At 36.2% G+C, this 19,131-nt stretch overlaps 1 protein-coding gene across 1 annotated transcript in view; it reads right to left on the bottom strand.

The window, feature by feature from the left end:
* The window catches only part of LOC127689862 (glutamate receptor 4), a 105,886-nt gene that overhangs the window by 9,715 nt on the left and 77,040 nt on the right, over positions 1-19,131 (bottom strand). Inside the window, exon 11 of the mRNA XM_052189418.1 lies at positions 16,223-16,470. Coding sequence (XP_052045378.1) covers positions 16,223-16,470 — 248 coding nt within the window. The remainder of the gene's footprint in view (positions 1-16,222; positions 16,471-19,131) is intronic.

Here is a 19,131-nt window from a genome sequence, read left to right as displayed (position 1 = left end):
CTGCTGTTCATTTCATTTGATTTCACTAAAATTTATTTCACCACATACTACATACATATATTTAGCTCACGAAATATGTCTAGCTCAGTTTTATATGCAAATATTTAGAATTTCCATAAAATTTTTGGATAAGGACAGTTTCAAATTTGCTCTCTGGTCTGAGATAGTAGGTTCCTTACCTGCAGACAAGTATTTGGAGCTTATTCATACAAAGTAATATTTGTGTTAATAGATTTTGTCTCATTTTCTTTTTGCCTTTTGGTTAGGTTGGGAGAATAGTAAAAAATAGAAAAAGAAACTTAAGCAGTAAAAGTACTAAAAAAAAAAAAAAAAGACAGTGTTTGAACTTTCCACAGTCTTTAGGGCTATATAGTTGGCTCAGATAAGGAAGAATATAAGAATTTCTGGTCAAAGAATTGTAAGCCTGTTCTATAGTTCTTAGAGATACTGAGTTTACACCATTCTATATAAAGGTAATAGTCTGCTTACCTTACCTATTTTATTTTAAAAATATCTTCTGTCCCTGAATGATGCTTGTTTGCGTGTTTATATATGTGAATACATGTGTGTAATGGTGTAGTGTATGGAGGTTAGAGGATAAACTTGGGTGGTGAGCCTCCTCTTCCACTGAGCTTGAAGCAGGGTCTTCTGTTCACAGCTGTGTAAGCAAGGCTAGCTGCCCATAGGCTTCTGGAGGCTTTCTTGACTCCGCCTCTCGTTCACTAAAGGAGAGCAGGGACTATGCATTTAGCTCTTTCCACGGGTTCTGAGATCCTGAATTCTGCTCCTCAGGGCTTTGTGACAAGTGTTTATAAAAGGACTCATTGTCTCTCTGGTCCATTACCTGCTTATCGTTGAGACCACAGAATTTACAGTAAAAATGTGTACCCATTGACTATTGTTAATTCATTTTAAATAACAAAAGTGAAATTCCTTTTTTTATTTATTTCTTGTGTGTGTGAGTGCATGATGCCAGGAGGGAGGGCATGTGTGTCATAGCATGCATGTGAAGGTCAGAAAACAACTGTATCTTCCCATAGGAACTCTTGGATGGAAAAAAACGTGAAGAAGCCAGCAAAGGTGGGCAATATGTGATGCCCTCAAAGACAGAAATAAGGAATGTGAACTTATCATAGAAATAACTAAAGTAAACAACAAGAGCCCTGCAGGAGAGGGTGAATTGGTATCCAGATAGTCTGCTAAAAATATGTCCCTTTCCTATCATTTTTCTTGCTATAATTTCTATATAGTATACTGAAAACATCACACTATCTTACATCAGTTTGAAAGTTTAGTCTGATTTTATTTCATAATTAGACATCATTAAAATTATAACACTATCTTTTATTAAAATTTTTCTTGATAACAATGTATTTTATGAGAAATACTTTGAAGTTTAGTTTAATATTTTTGTATTTTCTTACCCAGTATGGTTTGATTAATAATAACTATGAATAATCTATATGTAGAGAAATGAACAGCTAAAGAATTTAAATCTCAATGGAGGACTGGTACTGATATTTAATGAGGATGGAAAAAAATGAAGCATACCACTGTTATGACTTGTGTGAATTTTTTTTCTTTTTTTCTGCTATAAGTGGAGGTTGAAATAAGTACTATGCATAGGTAGCAAGCTGGTTTCCGGATGCCGGTGGATTAAAAAATATAAATGTATAAAGGAAAAACGATTAATAAACAGGTGGGGGAGGGGTTTCCTTCAAATGGATGGAACTCATTCTTTTGAAAGAAAACTCCCCTCTTACCTTAATCCTGGAGCTGGTTAGTTCTCCTCTGTCCTCCTCCTAGGGGAGAAATACCCAAAGTTAAACAATAATAGAACATGGTCTTGTATTAAAGTCAAGTTCCGTTCTGGCCAATCCTTTCCTTAAGTCTCACATGATACTACCAACTGTCTGATATGATGGGGCTTCCACAGAATCGAATTGAAACTCATGTTAAATATTAAGCCAAAGGGAGTAGACAATAACTGACGTAAAATATGGTGTTTCCTGCTGCAGTAGTCTATCTTGTCAGAGACTCCTAATTAATTTCAAGCTTTCTTAAAGCAGGAAAATTCATGGGATAGCACTACTTGGGCAACTGATCAGCAGAAGTGACAAGGCAAGGCACATCAAGAGTTCCCATGGAGAACTCTTCCCATGTAGGTATCCTGGCATTCCTCTTGTCTTTGGGAATAAAATTAAAATGATATGGCAACAATGTGTGTAAAGCTGTACTTAATGTGATCAGTTGTAGTGATTTTTATAAAAATTGAAAATAACATGTTATGGGAGGAAAAAGTCTCACCTGACACAAGAAATCACAGGTGAGATTTATTATTTTTTTTAACTTTTTCTTTCATCTACCAACAAGGCTTAGGTTTTAGTTCATGCAAGTTCAGTGCACTATAGGCATTATCAGATAGAGTTTTCTTCCTTAAAGTATCTGTGATTGTATAGGACTCCTGGTGTCTTTGGAAAGATAGAAAGAAGACTAACTTTGAGTATTCAGTATCAGCTAGATGACATGTGTTTCCATAGAGTCATGTGTCTGGATGGATTTAGTATCAATTCCAATTGGTTGCTGGGATAAAGTCTGAGAATGTATTTATTTACATGGGTTTTGTATATGAGAGCTATTATTAAATCTTTACTTATTTCCCATGACATAGTCTCTGACATTTCCTCTTATTTGAATTATCTCTGTTTAAGGTATTGTCTAGTTAGCTGATTGTAAAGTCAACTTTAGCTATCCTTTGGCATAATTTCAGAGAGGGTGGCTTATTGGCTCCCATACAAAATCAATACCAGACAATTGATTGAATTCCATGAGACATGAAGGAGAGTAGAGACCAAGAATGAGCCTGAACCCATACAAGATCATGTGCTATTGTTATTTAACTTTGGGTAACTTGTTTAAAAACTTCATCAAGTAAAATGACATCAGGGGAGCAAATGGACGCATGCTGGAAACTCAGTTCGTCCCAGTGTGTGACAGAGACCGCAAGACGAGGGACATTGTTTACAGTATGCTAACGGTCACTATGAAAATGCGCAGGAGGAGAAAACGCTACGGGAAACTTTGTGTTACATCAACAAATTGTCTTCCTCAGTCACTCCATCCAGTTTGCACTGGAGCCACCCTATACACTTTTTAATGACCTTAAAGTTGTATGACATAAACTTGATACAATAAAATTTTTTTTCAGTTACAACATAATGTTCTTCTTTACCAATAGTGACTATTCTAAAAGTGGCTATCTCGAACACTGATACTCTACCCTCTAAACATTATAAAATCATCATACTATTTTTTCTGAAACAAATACAGCCAAATATTGTAAACCATTCTTAAAATGAAAAAATGGTATACTTTATCTTATAAACACCCATTTTGTCCATGGTTGTTACAGTTTCGAACAGAACTCTTTGTGTTTGGAAATAATATAGAAATCAGTAAAAAAAAACAAAAACAAAAACAAAAACAAAAACAAACAAACAAAAAAAAAACCTAACTGTAGAACTAACTGTAGATATGTTTCCTGGGCTGGTAAGATTAGAGTGATCATGCAACATCTGCACTTCACAGCTAAGTTGTGGCTACTCAAGATAAAGAGGAAAATAAAAGAGAAATTAATAGTGTTGACAATGCTAAACTTACTGTGTTGCCTATTGTTTTTGTCATATCTGCGTATGACAATATCCAATTTGTTTGCAATAATATTCAAGTAAATCATGCCTGTACTTTCATATTAATTATACTTTTTATGAATCCCAATGAATTTTCTCACATATGTGCCTTCACTAAATTGTGAAGCCAGGGGGCTGGAGAGATGGCCCAACGGTTAAGAGCACCAGCTGCTCTTCCAGAGGTTCAGGGTTCAATTCCCAGCAACCACATGGTGGCTCATAACCTAGCATCTATAATAAGATCTGGTGCCCTCGCGTGGCCTGTGGGTGTACAAACAGGCAAAACACTGTACCCATAATAAAGTGTGAAGACAGCATTTCCTTTCTATCTCTACTCATGTAGGTGTGTGTGTAAGACTGACATCTCTATCTGAGGAAACACCGTTAAAACCACTTTTCTGTTTCACAATATGACAGACCACAGCAAAAGAAGTGGCTTGTTTATTTTCTCAACCGTCAGCCCTGTTTCTATCACCTGGGTCCGACTTTCCCCCTAGCTTACAACTCCAGAGAGTTCTGAGACTGAAATGCATAGGCAGAGCATGTTTCAAGTATTTAGAAGCAGGAGGGAACTTGTTTCCATGACTTGGGATTCTCTAAGAGACTGTTTTTCTTGATTGAACAAGTCAGATACTGGAGATTATCAGTTAATTTTCTATATCTTTTTGAGAACCAACTTCAACCATGGCAAAGTCTTACTTTGGTGGATTTATTATCTAACTCTGTGTAATTTCCTCAGCTAAATAATAATTTATGCTATTTTCACTTAAAATTATATTTAGGTACAAACTTAAGTCCTATATGGGTATTTTTAATATACCTTAGCTTTATCAGTGTTGGCAAATTGAGACAAGGAAAAAATTTTTAAAAAATCTGCTGTTATTTTTCAAAGCAAACTGTATTCATATTTAAAGATACAATTAAAAAACAGTCTTTTCCCGTAAGAGCACTGGAGAAAGGAGTCAGAAGACACCAGTTGTAACCTCAGCTGGGGAACTCTGGGCAAGTCACTTAACCCTTATTTACAGTGTCACACCTACAAAGGAGAATTAGAAGAAGTATGTGCATCTGAAAAGAGTAATTCTATGATGTTACTCTGAGCATCTCAATTTAGAAAGATACTAGACAATGATTTTTAGTGTTTTATATGAGCCAAATTTAAACACTCTTTTAAAAAACACCTTTTGAAAGTGAGCAAATTAATGGAAAATTAAGTATTAGATGAACAGATTATTTTCCAGTATAATATTGTCATTATCATATTATTTAATAGAAAGTAACTAATTGCTGTTGGAGACAGAATAAGGTCAGGTCCTTTTGCATTCTGTGTTTTACCTTAAAGACAAAATTTTAAAGATAAAATAAGTACTGTCTTAGTTCTTTGGGCACCTACATTATGTTTCCTTGTGGCTTTTTACTACAAAATTTTACTTTTATGTTTAAAATTCTAGCAATAAAAAAGCGGGACTAGTGGCAAAATTTTTCTAAATTTTTGAAGGTCCTCGTTGCAAATATCTGGAAAGAGAGGAGTCTGAAGGCTTGAGCTGAATATATGTCTGCTTAGTTCCAGTCAGACTATGGCCTCTTGGTACGTCAGAGAAAGGCCCAGGAGGAACTAATTCTCTGGAGTTTTATTTTTTTTTTTTAATTTTTTTCTGTGCAGTGAAGAAACATGGAAAACGAACCTATGCATGTTTTCATATACTCTGAAAATGTGCAGATATTAGTGTCTTATTTATTTGTTTGAAACTTCAATTTACTCTTATTCCTGTTAGTTGCTAAATGGTACCCAAGAAAACATCTCACTTTAATATTTTCTTTAAAAACTTATCTGTACTCAATTTCTTCTTTGAGTAATCCAGAATAAAAAAGTAACTTAAATGAAGTCTGGCTTATTTCAATATGATAGCTATATGACATATGGCTTTATGTGGTAAGATTTTCAAACCAAGTTGTTTTTTGTAACACCTTAGTATTGTAGACGTTGAAAGACAAGATTGAAATGGAAAGAATGGATTCATGCTTTCAATTTTCCTTTGTGTAGAATTTTGTGTTGTGAATGTCTACTTTGAAATGGTGTTACAAACTTTTAGAAGTGAATTTCATTCTGGGTACATATCTTAGATTTTGATTCCCAGAAATTGTGGGATCTCTGCATGTAAAAGAAATGATGTTCAATTATGAAAAAGGATAAACAGTGACCTCACACAGCATTTCAATGATTTTTCTCACTTACTCATCTCTTATTAAAATTATTTAATCAGTAGATTGCTTTTCTAAAGGCTCAGGCATGTGGAAATGTGAAAGATGGCTTTCTATTTGCATGTTCCTATGCATGTGATACTGTGTATTTATAAGAAAGTCACCTTACATGTCTGGAAGTTCATTCTGAAACCAACAGCTAAATGTCTATCTTGGGGGTAAAGAGAATCCTTTTAAGTGAATGAGCTTCAGTTATTTTATTCTATTTTAAAGAGTAATATTATTCTAAGTCAGGATAATTACTATTTTCTACATTGTTCCATAACATCCATAACATTTTATCTCCCTTTTGTTAAATATGAAAGCATAAAGGCAATTTCACATTGGCTGATGCCATCTTCAGACACAGAAGATTGATCCCATCTAGAGTGGTGAATGGTTACTTTCTCATATACTCTGGTAAAGTAGATGGTGAAGTAGATTTTCATGTTTGCAGAAAAATAATATTTTCCTCTAGTTTTCTAAGTTACCAACAGCATACAATTATGTTAAAACAATGGTGGGGAATTTTACACTGAGGAGTAGATGACATTTTCATAATATCATAAACTTTAAGGCAGTGATTTTCCAGGTGTGACCCCTTTGGGAGATCAAATGAAACTTTCCCATGGGTCACCTTAGACCATTTGAAAACATTGGGATTCATAACAGTAGCAAAGTTAGCTTATAAAGTGAAAACAAAAATAATTTTATTGTTGGTGGTCACCACAACATGAGGAACTATATTAAAGGGTCACAGCATTAGGTATGTTGAGAACCATTGTTTTAAGGCATCTTCTCATGGTAATGTTCACTTTGCTAGGTATTCCTCCAAAGCTTTAACTGATACATGGTACATGGGCAGTATATTCTTTATATTCCTAATTATTGCATGCATAAACTGCTGTATTCTACCTTGTCCTCTTCAGTTTCTCCCCAATCTGTCTCTGTTCTCTCAGGTAAGACTGTTATTGAACCATAATGGAGGCAAGAATCTATTGCACTATGGCTAGAATGTAAGAACCACTCACAAGCTGGGATCCTGAGCAGCCTGAGCTGAAGAACCCCAGGCTGCCCTACCCTGTTTTCATTTAGGGAGAAAAACTTCATTTACTCTGAAGAACTGTATTTGTAAACAATACCACAAAAGTTATTACTTGACCTGGGTTGGTGCTTCAAGATGCACAGAGAGCTACTCATAATACAGTTTTCTGTATTATACAGAAATACTATCTTCTGATTATAAATGCAAACTAGGTTTGTAATCTATAGAAGTCTTAGTCCTATGCACTGAGATCCTAAGTGCAAGAGACTTTCCTGTCACATGGTCTTCATTGAAGAGTTGTTTTTTAAAAGGCTGTAATAACTACTTTGTAGTCACTATGAAAATCTATGGTATAAAGAATAAGAAAAAAATCTTACATTGAATAATTTAGAATTTAGAGAAGTTGAGTATGAATGTACAGATAAATTCAATGTTAAGGGACAAATGAAAACACGACTGTGTGTCACTCACCTCTATTTTGTGCATTAAATATGCAAGAATACAATATTCTTATGCACTGCCTCCATGCACACAGAAAATTTTGCCTCTGATATTAATGCCTCTTCATGGTGATGCCATAGTTGCTCTTCCTGTGTTGGGAGGACTGTCATTTAATGCCTCTACACTCTGACTCACTCTGGTCAGGTACACGTGAGGATGTGGAACGCCTGAGGTGCCTACATTCTCTGTTGCATAGTGTTTGTCCTGCAGCTAAGACTTAAATATCAACAACTTGTCCATATATTCTGCCCACATAAAGGAGCCCAGTTTGACCAGAAAGCAGAAACAACAGGTTCATGCCAAGTGGTATGTGCTGTGTATATGCCTACCGTCTAAGATAATGGCTTTATGTATTTCTTCACCCACCCCCATGTTAGGAGGTATTTTCTACGCTGCACTTCACCTAGCCGACTGGGAATTTCTATTTGTGTATCTACATTGTTCCACTTTCTAGTTTTAAGCTTTCTAGAACCCGCTGAGGGCATGCTTCACTCCAGTCCCATTGTGAAGAATGTAAGAAGGAACTCATATCTGGTGTTTATCTACCATGAGAGAAAGAGTTATTCAAATGATAATACACATTTGTTTTGATCTTTTGCATGCTTAAAAAATTTATGATTCTTTATTATTATTAACTTGTTTATGAGACAGGGTTTCATGTATCTCAGGCTGGCCTCATTCTCCCTATTATCTGAGAATGAATTTGAATTTTTGGTCTTCCTGTTTCCATTTTCCAAGTTCTGAGATTACAGTTACACATTACCATGATTGATATTATTTCTATGAGATAAGTGCATGAATTAAAAGTCCAATAGTTTGAAATGTCCTTGAATATTTGAGGTGGTGTCTAGTTATGGTTTTCTATTTAAAAGCTACAAAAGGTTAGACTCTACAATTTCTATTGTAGGAATTTCATTTTCTTAAATATATCTTTCTTTGTGGTAGTAAATATTAAAATAACCATAAAAATCTCTATTGCATTCCATTCCATTCTATTCCATTCCATTCCAGAAAAGCTTATAAGTATAAAGATAAAAATGAAAAAAAGAACTAAACACTAAATTTAATAATTTTTAACTTTCTACTGAGTGCTCAGGTGTCTGCAATGTGTCCCTAGTGTTAAAAATTATCAAATTAGCTGGGAAAAAACTCAGCTTCAACTCAGAAGCCATCTATAGGGTTACGTATCAGAGGAATGGGGGAAAAGTCAAAATGTGCCATGGATAGTATATCATTCAGGAATGTAGGAGAAGAACGCTTATTTCCTCTTTAAGGGAGATGCTATTCTAGCCATTTTTTTTCATTAGAGTAAAGCTAAATTAAAACTTCAAATTTCTAATAGTTGCAGAAACTTCCATCTTTTTATAGACCTCAAACATCTGGTAAAGGAAGAATGGAATATATGAGTCTTAGTATGTCATTATTTTCCCCAGGACACATACAACACCAATGTGTTTACTACATGTCATGCTAATTTGTGAATATAAAATAATTGGTACTCACAGTAAACACCAGCCTTACTATAGAGAAGTGGGAAGCATTAAGTACATCACCAGGGGGGGTTTGCATGCTTCTGTGTGTCTGTGAATGATAAAAGGTGCAAAAACATTTTGTTCTGTTCATTTAATTCTCAGCCAGGTAGACTATATTTATCTTAGTGAGGGTTTCCAATGATATGATCATAGACACCATGACCAAGGTATAAAATAAAACATTTAATTTGGGCTGTCTTATAGTTTCAGAGGTTCAGTCCATTGTCATGGTAGGAAGCATGGCATGATGCAGGCAGACGTGCTGCTGGAAGAGCTGAGAGTTCTACTGAAACAGCCAGGAAGAGATTCTCCTCTGTACTGGAAGGAGCTTGCACATAGGAAACCTCATAGCCCACTAACGCTCCAGAGTGATGCACCTCCTCCCACAAGGCCATACCTCCTCATAGTGCCACTTCCTATGGGGCAAGTTTTCAAATACATTTGTCAATGGAGGTCAAACCTATTCAAATCACCACTCTCCACTCCTTGCTTCCCATAGGCCTGTAGTCTTAACATAATGCAAAATGCATTTAGCTCAATTTCAAAAGTCCTCCAAGTCCATCACAGTCTTAACAATGTTTAAAAGTCCAAAGTTCAGTCTCTTCTGTGACTTATGTGAACTCTTAACTGTAATCCCCTATAAAATCAAAATAGCAAAAACAGATCACATGCTTCCAATATCACAGAATATGAATCCACACCAAAACTTCATATGACAAAATATTGGACCAAAGCAACACCAAAACCTAATGGGACAAACTTCAAACTCTGCATCTCCATGCATGACACCCAACTCCTTTCATTTTTTTTTTTTTTGAGTGGAACACAATTCTTTCTCTTAGACTGGTTTTACTTCCTGTTATCAGATTTTCTTAGCAGATATCCCATGGGCCTGGCATCTCTAACAGCATGGAGTCTCTAACACAACTTCAACTAGCTACTTGTTTCAATGTTTCGAATCCATACTTGATCTTCTTGCATCTTCCAAAGGGCTTGAGTCACTTGTCCTCTGGCCTCTGTAGCACTATTACATTTCCACCAGTTTCCATTTTCAATAATCTTCATTATTGCCTAAACTTGTCCTGGAACTTGCTCTGTACACTGACTTTAAACTCAGAGATCTGCATGCCTCTGTCTTCTGAATGCTGGGATTAAAGGTGTGTACCACCGTGCCTACACCTAAGCTTTTCTTTGTCTTTTCACATGATCCTTATAAGGCCTGGGTTTTAGTTCATTCTAGATATAGTCAAGTTGACAATGGAGAATAGGCATCATAATCCATCCCTTGGCAATCTAGCACATAGTCATACCTCCTTATGTTCAAATAAAAACAATAATCTTGTCATAATAACTTCTAATATGATATAACTACCTTTTGTTTAACTGCAAATGTATAAACAATAGGCTTAGCAGGGTAGGATCTTGGCCTGAGGTCACTACTCCCTTAAACCATTTAATATCCTTAAACACAGGATTCAGCTCCATTCTACTTTCTGGTACCCCTTTAAACTTTGAACCATATATTTTGTATTTTTTCTTTCTTAGTTTGGCTATGTTTGCTCAAAACACTTCATAAGAATGAATCATAGGGCAGAGTCTATGCTAGGCTTTTTTGAGACTTCCATTTTCAATGCAATTAATTTGAATCTCTTCATTTGAGCCTCAGACTGACTCTTTGGTTAAGGGAAAACACCAGCTACATTCTTGACCAAAATATCACACAAACATTCTCAAAGCCACATACTAAAATTCTTCTCTTCTGAAACCTCTTGAGCCAAGTCCTTATAGTTCAAATCATCCTCAGCACAACTGTCTTCTATGCTTCTACTAAAATGACCCATTAAGCCCCACTTAAAACATTCCACAGATTTCCAAAGTCCCCAAAACCACATTCTTCCTAACGAAATCATGGTCATGCCTATCACAGCAATACCTCAGTTCCTGGTACTGATTCAGTCGTAGAGTTTCCATTGCTGTGAAGGGATAGCATGATGAAAGCAACTTTTAGAAAAAGCAACTTTTAGAAAGGAAAACATTTAATTGGGGTTGGCCTAAGGTTTCAGAGGTTCCATTTATTATCATAGTGGTGGGAAACAGGGCAGTATGCAGACTGACTTGGTGGAGCCAAGAGCTCTACATCTTTATTAAAGGTAGCCAGGAGGAGACAGCCTTCCTTAGGGACCCAGGAGGAGGGTCTCCTCTGCACTGGGTGGATCCTGAACATAAGAAACCTCAAAGCCCACCACTACAGTGATGCACTTCCTGCAAAAGGCCATATCTCCTAATAGTACCACTCCTTATGGGCCAAGCATGTAAACCCATCAATCTATGGTGGAGGGGTCAAACCTGTCCAACTCACCACAATAACCAAAACATAATGGGATCACAACAGCCTACTTTGCTGGAGCATCTGTTCAAATGTCAAACAGAAATAGAGAGGATCTTTTTTTGCACAAGCATTTTTGCCATAATACTTATTATAAAAAATTTGTGTTAAAGATCAAGCTAATTAAAATTCCAACATGAGAAAGTCTCTCTTGAAGGTCCTGCCCTTAGCTAAGGCTCTATATAGGCAGTTGATAATTACTGGAGGAGGAAGGACAGTTTTTCCTTGGGGTTGTGGGCACTGCTTCAGTACATGCCTACACACCTATGCTTTCAAGGCCAGGGCTTAGAGGAATGAAAGAGAATATGAAATTGTAAAGGAGTCATGTTGGAGGGTCCAGGAGGAATTAGTAGTGGATGCAAAGTAGATCTGATCAAAATATATCATATACATGTATGACATTCTGAAAAAAATTAAGGAAATACTACATTAAAATTATATTTTTCTGAGAAATCCATAATGTATCATTTCTCAAGAAATAAATATTAAATTATGGCTAACTGGAACTCAGTGATATTATTATCCACCCTCATGCTTCTGTACTTTTAAGGTTTTTTACAATTATATTAAATACTAAAAGTTGACTTAATTCTGACATAAAAACAATATTTTGATTCTCACCCAACATTCAGTAAACTCTATCTCTCAAACATTTTAAGTGCATCTGAACTTATGATAAAGTATGTTTTACAAATTTTACATTGTAAAATGTTCTATAGTATAATACATCTTTCACAAACATGTTAAAATATTATTTTATTTATCTACCCTGGAAAGAACGTGAAAGGTAATTTGGTCCAAACATCCCATAAAACCACTGGCTCTGCTACACATAGAAAAAGAAAAGAAAAAGTCCAAGACAGAGTTTTCTACTTCCCATTCTTAGTACTCTATTACCCCTACACCCCCCCCAACCCCTGCCACTATGCTGCAGCTGGGAGTTTGCAAGTACCTACTGTACAGGAACCATGATAGGCCTTGCTTGCTAGGATGAGCTGAGCATTTCCAAGTTCAACCAGGCATTTGTTTTTTTCAGAATTCATCCCTTTTCTTTGGTGTCAGAAAAAAAAATGTCTATTTGAAACACAGTTTTACAGCCATCTTCAGAGAAGATAAATTTTACATGGGAATTATTATTGCTAATCAAAGAATTGGAAACTACAGGATTTTAATTTAGTTTCAGATATTTGGATCAAATGTAAAGCCAGAAGAAATGTGTAGATGATATTCATTATTAATTCCTTGATGGTTAGTAAAGATGCTAGAGAATATGAGTATTTGAAAAAGAAAATTTTCACCTAAAACCTGCATAATAGCCTGAATGTCTTGTTAACTGAATCAACCTAAACAACTTTTAAGAGGTTTATTTATCACATGGCATAGTTGATAGCATAGTAATTAAAATAGTATAGAGGATGTAGTAAAATTGATGGCATTTTCAAAATAATAAATATAATGTTATTGCGGTATAAATATTTATGGCCAGTTTTCATCAAAGTAATCTGAGCAATGGTAAGTTTGAAAGTAAAGGTCATAGTGTTGATGGTATTGACATTAAAGTTAAAATAAACATCTCTCATTATACTTTATATTAATTATATTTCATTATAATGCCTCCAGAAATACATATTTCAAAATAATCTTTAAGAATTTGCCAATCAGAGAATATTTATCAGAGTGATTTTCAGTAGCCAGAGTAGTGGAGAAGAGAAGGAGGCTGTGGATTGCAGAGAACCTTACACAGTAATGTGCATGTACAAAACGATTCAGAAGAAATATAAAGATCAATATACCTGGCATTGTTGTACCATTTAAGAATTGGAGAATCTATGTTAAAATGCAATAATAGTTTCAGAGCTGTCTATAAGTTAAAGCTTAATGTTTTAAGGATTTGCATATATCTCCAGTGAATAAAATTTTGAAATTAAATCTGTATTAACAGTAAAAGGGTCTGTTTTTCACTGTTTTCCACTTATACCCGGTCACCTGGTACAATTTTATTATCTGGGCTTGCACCTGTTGCTTGCTATTTAAGCTCTCTACTGCTGAGCTACACAGCAGCCCCTACAGTGACATTTTCTAGACTTGTCACTGATGCATTCATTCTTTATAATGATTTTGCCTGTACTTGCTTTAAAGCTCAAAGAACAAAATCATGACTGTCTATTTTGATTATATGTCCCCTATTTCTCTTCTCTGTTACATTTATTTTGTTGCATTTTGAACAAATAGTAAGATATAGAAGCTTAAAACTATAGATGAAAGTAACATGGCCAGCTATCTGCCAGTCTTATCTGCTTATGCTTACACAGAAGGAAATATAACTGTTTTATCTTTTCTAAAGCTTCACATTGCTTAGTAAATCAGAACAGAGTTTGTGAAGAAGTCCCAGTTAATTACAATGAAATACAAGTCTTGCCATAAGCAGAAAAATTAATGCAAAGACAAGATAGTTTAAAAAAATAGACTTAAGTTTCTGCTAAGTAAGACAGGTTTCATGGACACCTAATGACAGTGCCTTCTGGATTTTGCTTTCATGAATGCAATGAATGTGAACTTGTTTCTACAAATGAAATAATGTATACAAAAGATGATTATTAATTCAAATCTGTATTGGTTTGCCTCTCCTGAAAGAGAAGTCTCCTAGGGGAAGATGAATGAGAAGTTTAATAGGCCACTCTTGCTTACAGGGCTTGGGGATAGAAGAGTGGAGTTAGGGGAAAGATGAATGCATTTAGCCTTCAGTATTTTTCCAGTGCTCTTGAAGACATGGCTATGGCTTTGGCATGCAGGGGCCAGCTTGCTCAGGAAACTATGATATACAGAAAACAAAATGTGTAAACAAAATCCACATCCAGGAAGCTGAGTTTAACAGATGCCTCATTAACAAGATCTAGGCAAGAACAGGAAAAGAGGGGGAAGCCAATCACTCATTATTATACAGTTCTAGACAGATGAAGCCCTTCAGCGTTGTGCCAAACAATGCCTGTAGTGTTGATTTGACAAAGTGGCACATTTAAGAAGAAAGTCTGTAGCCATCAATGGGAGACAGACGCACCCGTATCTTAGGGCCAAATTCAATTTCAGAAGCTTGACTTTATCAGAAACCACAAAATAGAGGACAAAGCAGCTATATCCACTGAGAATTAGAGAGACAGCCAGTGAATGTAATCAATAGCTTGGCCATGGATATATATATACATACATATATATGTATATATATATATCCACCACTATGGCATATATACCATAGTGGTGGCTTTTTCCTTTCTATTTCTTGAAAGATCCTTACACTAAGGTGTTCTTGTACATCTACCTCCACAGAAGGGTATCTGATATCTCACTGAATGGAAATTGTATGCTTTTTATAATATCTCATACAAGGTATATCGACAAAGTTGAAACATCCTGGTGGCAGTTTAGTTTCTAAATGGATGAAATTCTTTTAGTTAGGCCTCCGTTATGGGTAATTTACTAGTTTGAAGGTTCCCTAATTACTTCTCTAGGTTTTTATGGGATGTTTGTTCAAACAAACCAGAGAACAGAGCTGCCAGAACCCATACTCAAATTTGCCTTTACTGACTGCTTTTTATAACTGTTTCCTTTAAAGTTTCCAGTTCACAGAGTACCCTCCCCACAACAAACCCTTCCCCATATCCATATTTGTTTCTCAAACAGATATCTCACCCCTTGCCCAACCCAGCCCATGTACATTGCAGTTCCCCTTCTGAAGCCAATGAAAACAACTACAGAACACTGGTGTTGCTTTCATTGTGGCCAGGCAATAGTACAATTCTAATTACCTTCAGTTTTCAATGGCTTACCAGAAACATCACTTCTCAAGACCAGCTTCTTGGTTAAGCCCTTTAGCAAGGACTGTGATTTCCTCTTGAATCTGCACTTTGTGCTTCTCTCCTAAGCAGCACTGAGACCAGACTGCTGTGTCAGTTAGGACTTGCTTTAGCCCCAGTAGGTTCAAAGTAGCTTTTATTACTTAAGTAAAATAGGGAATTCTGCCTCCTGAGTGTAATCATGAATTTTCTATGTCAAGAGCCAAAAGGATGCAGTATTGACCAGTATTTCTGTAAGAGTGAAAGGTTACATAAAGGTAATGCTTTTCTTGTGAGCCACTTGATAGCATCTATCTACATATCTTTCTGTGTCATACTTGATCTAACTTTACAGATCTTACTCACATCATACTCCCTTTAAAATAGATGGGAATGTAACCTGAGTAAGCACTATAAAGCCAGAGCCTACCCTTTTATCTGGGTCTGGTTGGTTTTATATGTGGATGTGATTTGCACAGTTCCAATGCACCCTCAACATAGGCTGGATGCGAATGATGTCATACTAAATGAAACGCTGAAATGGAAACAGACACTCTCTGTTGGGATGGAGTGGGTTCTTTCTTACTCAGAGTCTGGCTACCAGAGATAATGTTTAAACACAATGATAAAATGCAGAATCATTACTGATACAATGGCAGCAGGCAGCATCAATTTTGGTGGGCAAAACAACAGAAAAAGTTGATGAGATCTAGAAAAAATGCAATACCCATGATTTAGGCCTACTGCAGGGAGCTAGTGTTCAACCACTTTGGTTTTTATATGGCCTTCAAAAGTTAATGTCAACTATGATCATTTTAGAATCAAAATAAAAAATTTGGTTTTACCTGATTGCTGATCAAAAGTATGAGATGGAGAAAAACAAAATAAAGCAACAAACACACTATGTTTACACAGAAAGTAAAGTATTCTTTCAGGGACATCAGGGAAGGTGGAATACTATAACAATGCATTTTCTATTGTTATACTACTCCACCCACCTTAATGAGGAACCCTTGGGCGTTGCTACACCATAGCCTTTGGAATCCAGGTTTCCTCCCACTTTCATCGTGTCACAGGGCTTTCGCTGCTCAATGTATTCATTCATCGTGGACTCCAGGAGGAAGGCAAATTTGCCCTTGGACTTGCGGACACGAGCCACGCCCTCAGCTGTAGTTCTAGTGAACACAGACGGCTCGGCGGATCGCATGTAGGTCCACATCTTTTCATATACTGCTATTTTTGATCTCTGGAGGAAATGCAAATAAAATTAAATACAGGAAAGAAGGGAACAGCATGTTAATATAGACAGAAGTGAGGTCACTGTAAGTCTTTTAGGCCATTCCATTATCAGTTACAGTTTGCATGGGAGAAACCCAACTCTAGAAATTGGAAAACTAAACTTTTAAAATTCTTTTAAGAAATCAACCAAGTGCCAGACATTTATAGTGATGATTTAAAAAGCATGGACTACTTGCCATGATGATTATTATGCTCTACCATTTCACTCTATATTGTTTTGATGTTATTGAAAATAAAAGGGTCCTGAAAAGTCTTGAATCTTTAAAGCTCCATGTTCTATCACATTCATAAGGAAGCTGAAAAGGACCAGGTCAGACCTCATTTTTGCTTCTGAAAAACTCTTCTCAGCTCTATATTTGAGTGTTAATAGAGTTGCTGTGTGTGTGTGTGTGTGTGTGTAAATATGTGTGTATGTATATGTTATGTATATTACATACAATATACGTTTGAGTTGTAATAGAGTTGTTATATATAATAGTTATATGTATTATTTTATATCATGTATAAAACATTATATATAACATATATTTAAAGTTATATGTAGCTTTAAATGTATATGTATATATACATATATAAACTGATCAAAAGATCCTTGAACATTCAAGGGAGAGAAAATAAGTACTGCACTTTATGAACTGAGTACCCTCTGAAGAATATTCGAGTTCCAGATGACTAACACATTTTAGGATTGACTCTGACAAAATCAACAAGTAGAATACTACACAGGGTTTTAAAGACAAGTGGTTTTTGTTTTCACACTTTATTTTGGCATCACTCATTTTAACTCCATGACTCTGGCCAAGAAGCTTATTTATTTTTATAATTTACTTCTCTCTACCTTTGTTACCCATACTATTTAATTTACTTAAATTGTTTTGAATTTTAAGTTAAATTTTAGTTAGTTTTTATTATTGTGTGTGAGTATGCATAAACATACTTTTGTGCATGCATGAACATATGTGTGCGGTCAGATGTCAACTTTGGGTGTCTTTTCTTGGGTCCCATCCACTTTGTTCTTTGAGTCTGGTTGTTCTTTATTGGTTATTTTATTTATTTACATTTTGAATGTTATCCCCTTTCCCCATTTTCCCTCTGAAAACCCCTTATCCTATCCTCCCTTCCCCTGCTTCTATGAGGGTACTCCCCCACCCTTCCACTCACCCACCCATTTCCTCCTCATGATCCTAGAATCCCCTATCCTTGGGGCATCAAGCCTCCACAGGAGCAAGGGCCTCCCCTTCCATTGATGCCAAATAAGGTAATCTTCTGCCACATATGTAGCTGGAGCCATGGATCCATCCATGTATGCTATTTGGTTGGTGTTTTAGTCTCTGGGAGCTCAGAGGGGGGTTGGTTAATTATTATTTTTGTTCTTCCTACAGGGTTGCAATCCCCTTCAGCTCCTTCAGACTTTCTCCTAATTCTTCTATGGTGTTCCCAGGCTCAGGCTGATGGTTGGCTGTGAGTATCTGCACCTGTATTAGTCAGATGCTGGCAGGGCCTCTCAGAGTCTGACAGGCGAGTTTGGCTGGACAGTATGCCCTAACAACCTGCTAGTCCTGTCTTTCCAGGCCTGGGATTACAAGTCTGCAACACAAGGCTCAACGGGTATGGCCTGAGTCTTACCAACTGAACTGTCTCCTTAGCTTCATTTTTTTAAAATTAAGAAAACAAGGAAAGTGCTAATCACTTGGCAGTTTGCAGTTACAGCTGAACACTACATCTAAAGAATAAGACAGCAAATACAAAGAGCAGAATGGGGAAAAATTAGCATTAAAAGTTTTAAGGCCATCAATATTTTTTGAATGCTCACTTTTCACTTTATGTATGTGTTTATGATATATGTATGCATACAAATGATATTATGTGTGTGGGAACATGTGCAAGTGGAACTCTATGTGCATTTGTGTGTACGTGCATGTGCCAACCTGAGGTTGGTATTGGAGATTATCCATGATCACTTTTCCACTTTATTCATTGAACCAAGGCATCTCAGGCCAAACCAGAGTCTTGCTAATCAATTTTCTCTGGGGAATCTCCTGTCTCACTACCTTCCAAAGGTTCAAGTTTCAGGTTTAGCCACCTACATTTAGGGTGGTTCTGGTGATTTAACCACAAAGGACTCATCTAGCTCTGAAAATCCACTTTTAAGTTTCCTTAAAATTTGGGGGGAAAAAGATGAATCCATACAGTGTTGGATTTATGATGTTAGATTATGATGTCTTTAGGAACTCATAAACAGGGCTCTGAAGGGCACAGCTTACCTCAGTGGGAAGAGGTCAGAGGTCAGATGAAAGCACATTCATGGGCAAATGCTGGATCTGTCTTGCCACTGTGGCAAAGTTTAGAAACATTGACTTTGATTGGCAAGATCATACATGTGGAAAAAGCATGAGGGGTGTGGAAGGCAGAGAGCTAGAAACAACACCCCTACCCATGGTTTTCTGGGGTGCTGCATATTTTTTCATATTTGTATGAGAGCAAGCAAATATTTATAAATTTGATGAGAAGGGCTGAAATGAGGGACATCCTGGAGACCCAGCAAGGTAATAAATGCAACAGTCATGGACACTCTAAGTCCCCAAATCTTTCAATTGTAGAGTCTACT

The sequence above is a fragment of the Apodemus sylvaticus genome, chromosome 7 (genome assembly GCF_947179515.1).
Source record: "Apodemus sylvaticus chromosome 7, mApoSyl1.1, whole genome shotgun sequence".
NCBI classification, from domain to species: domain Eukaryota; kingdom Metazoa; phylum Chordata; class Mammalia; order Rodentia; family Muridae; genus Apodemus; species Apodemus sylvaticus.
The sequence above is the reverse complement of the archived record's forward strand: the minus strand, read 5'-3'. Positions and strand labels throughout refer to the sequence as shown.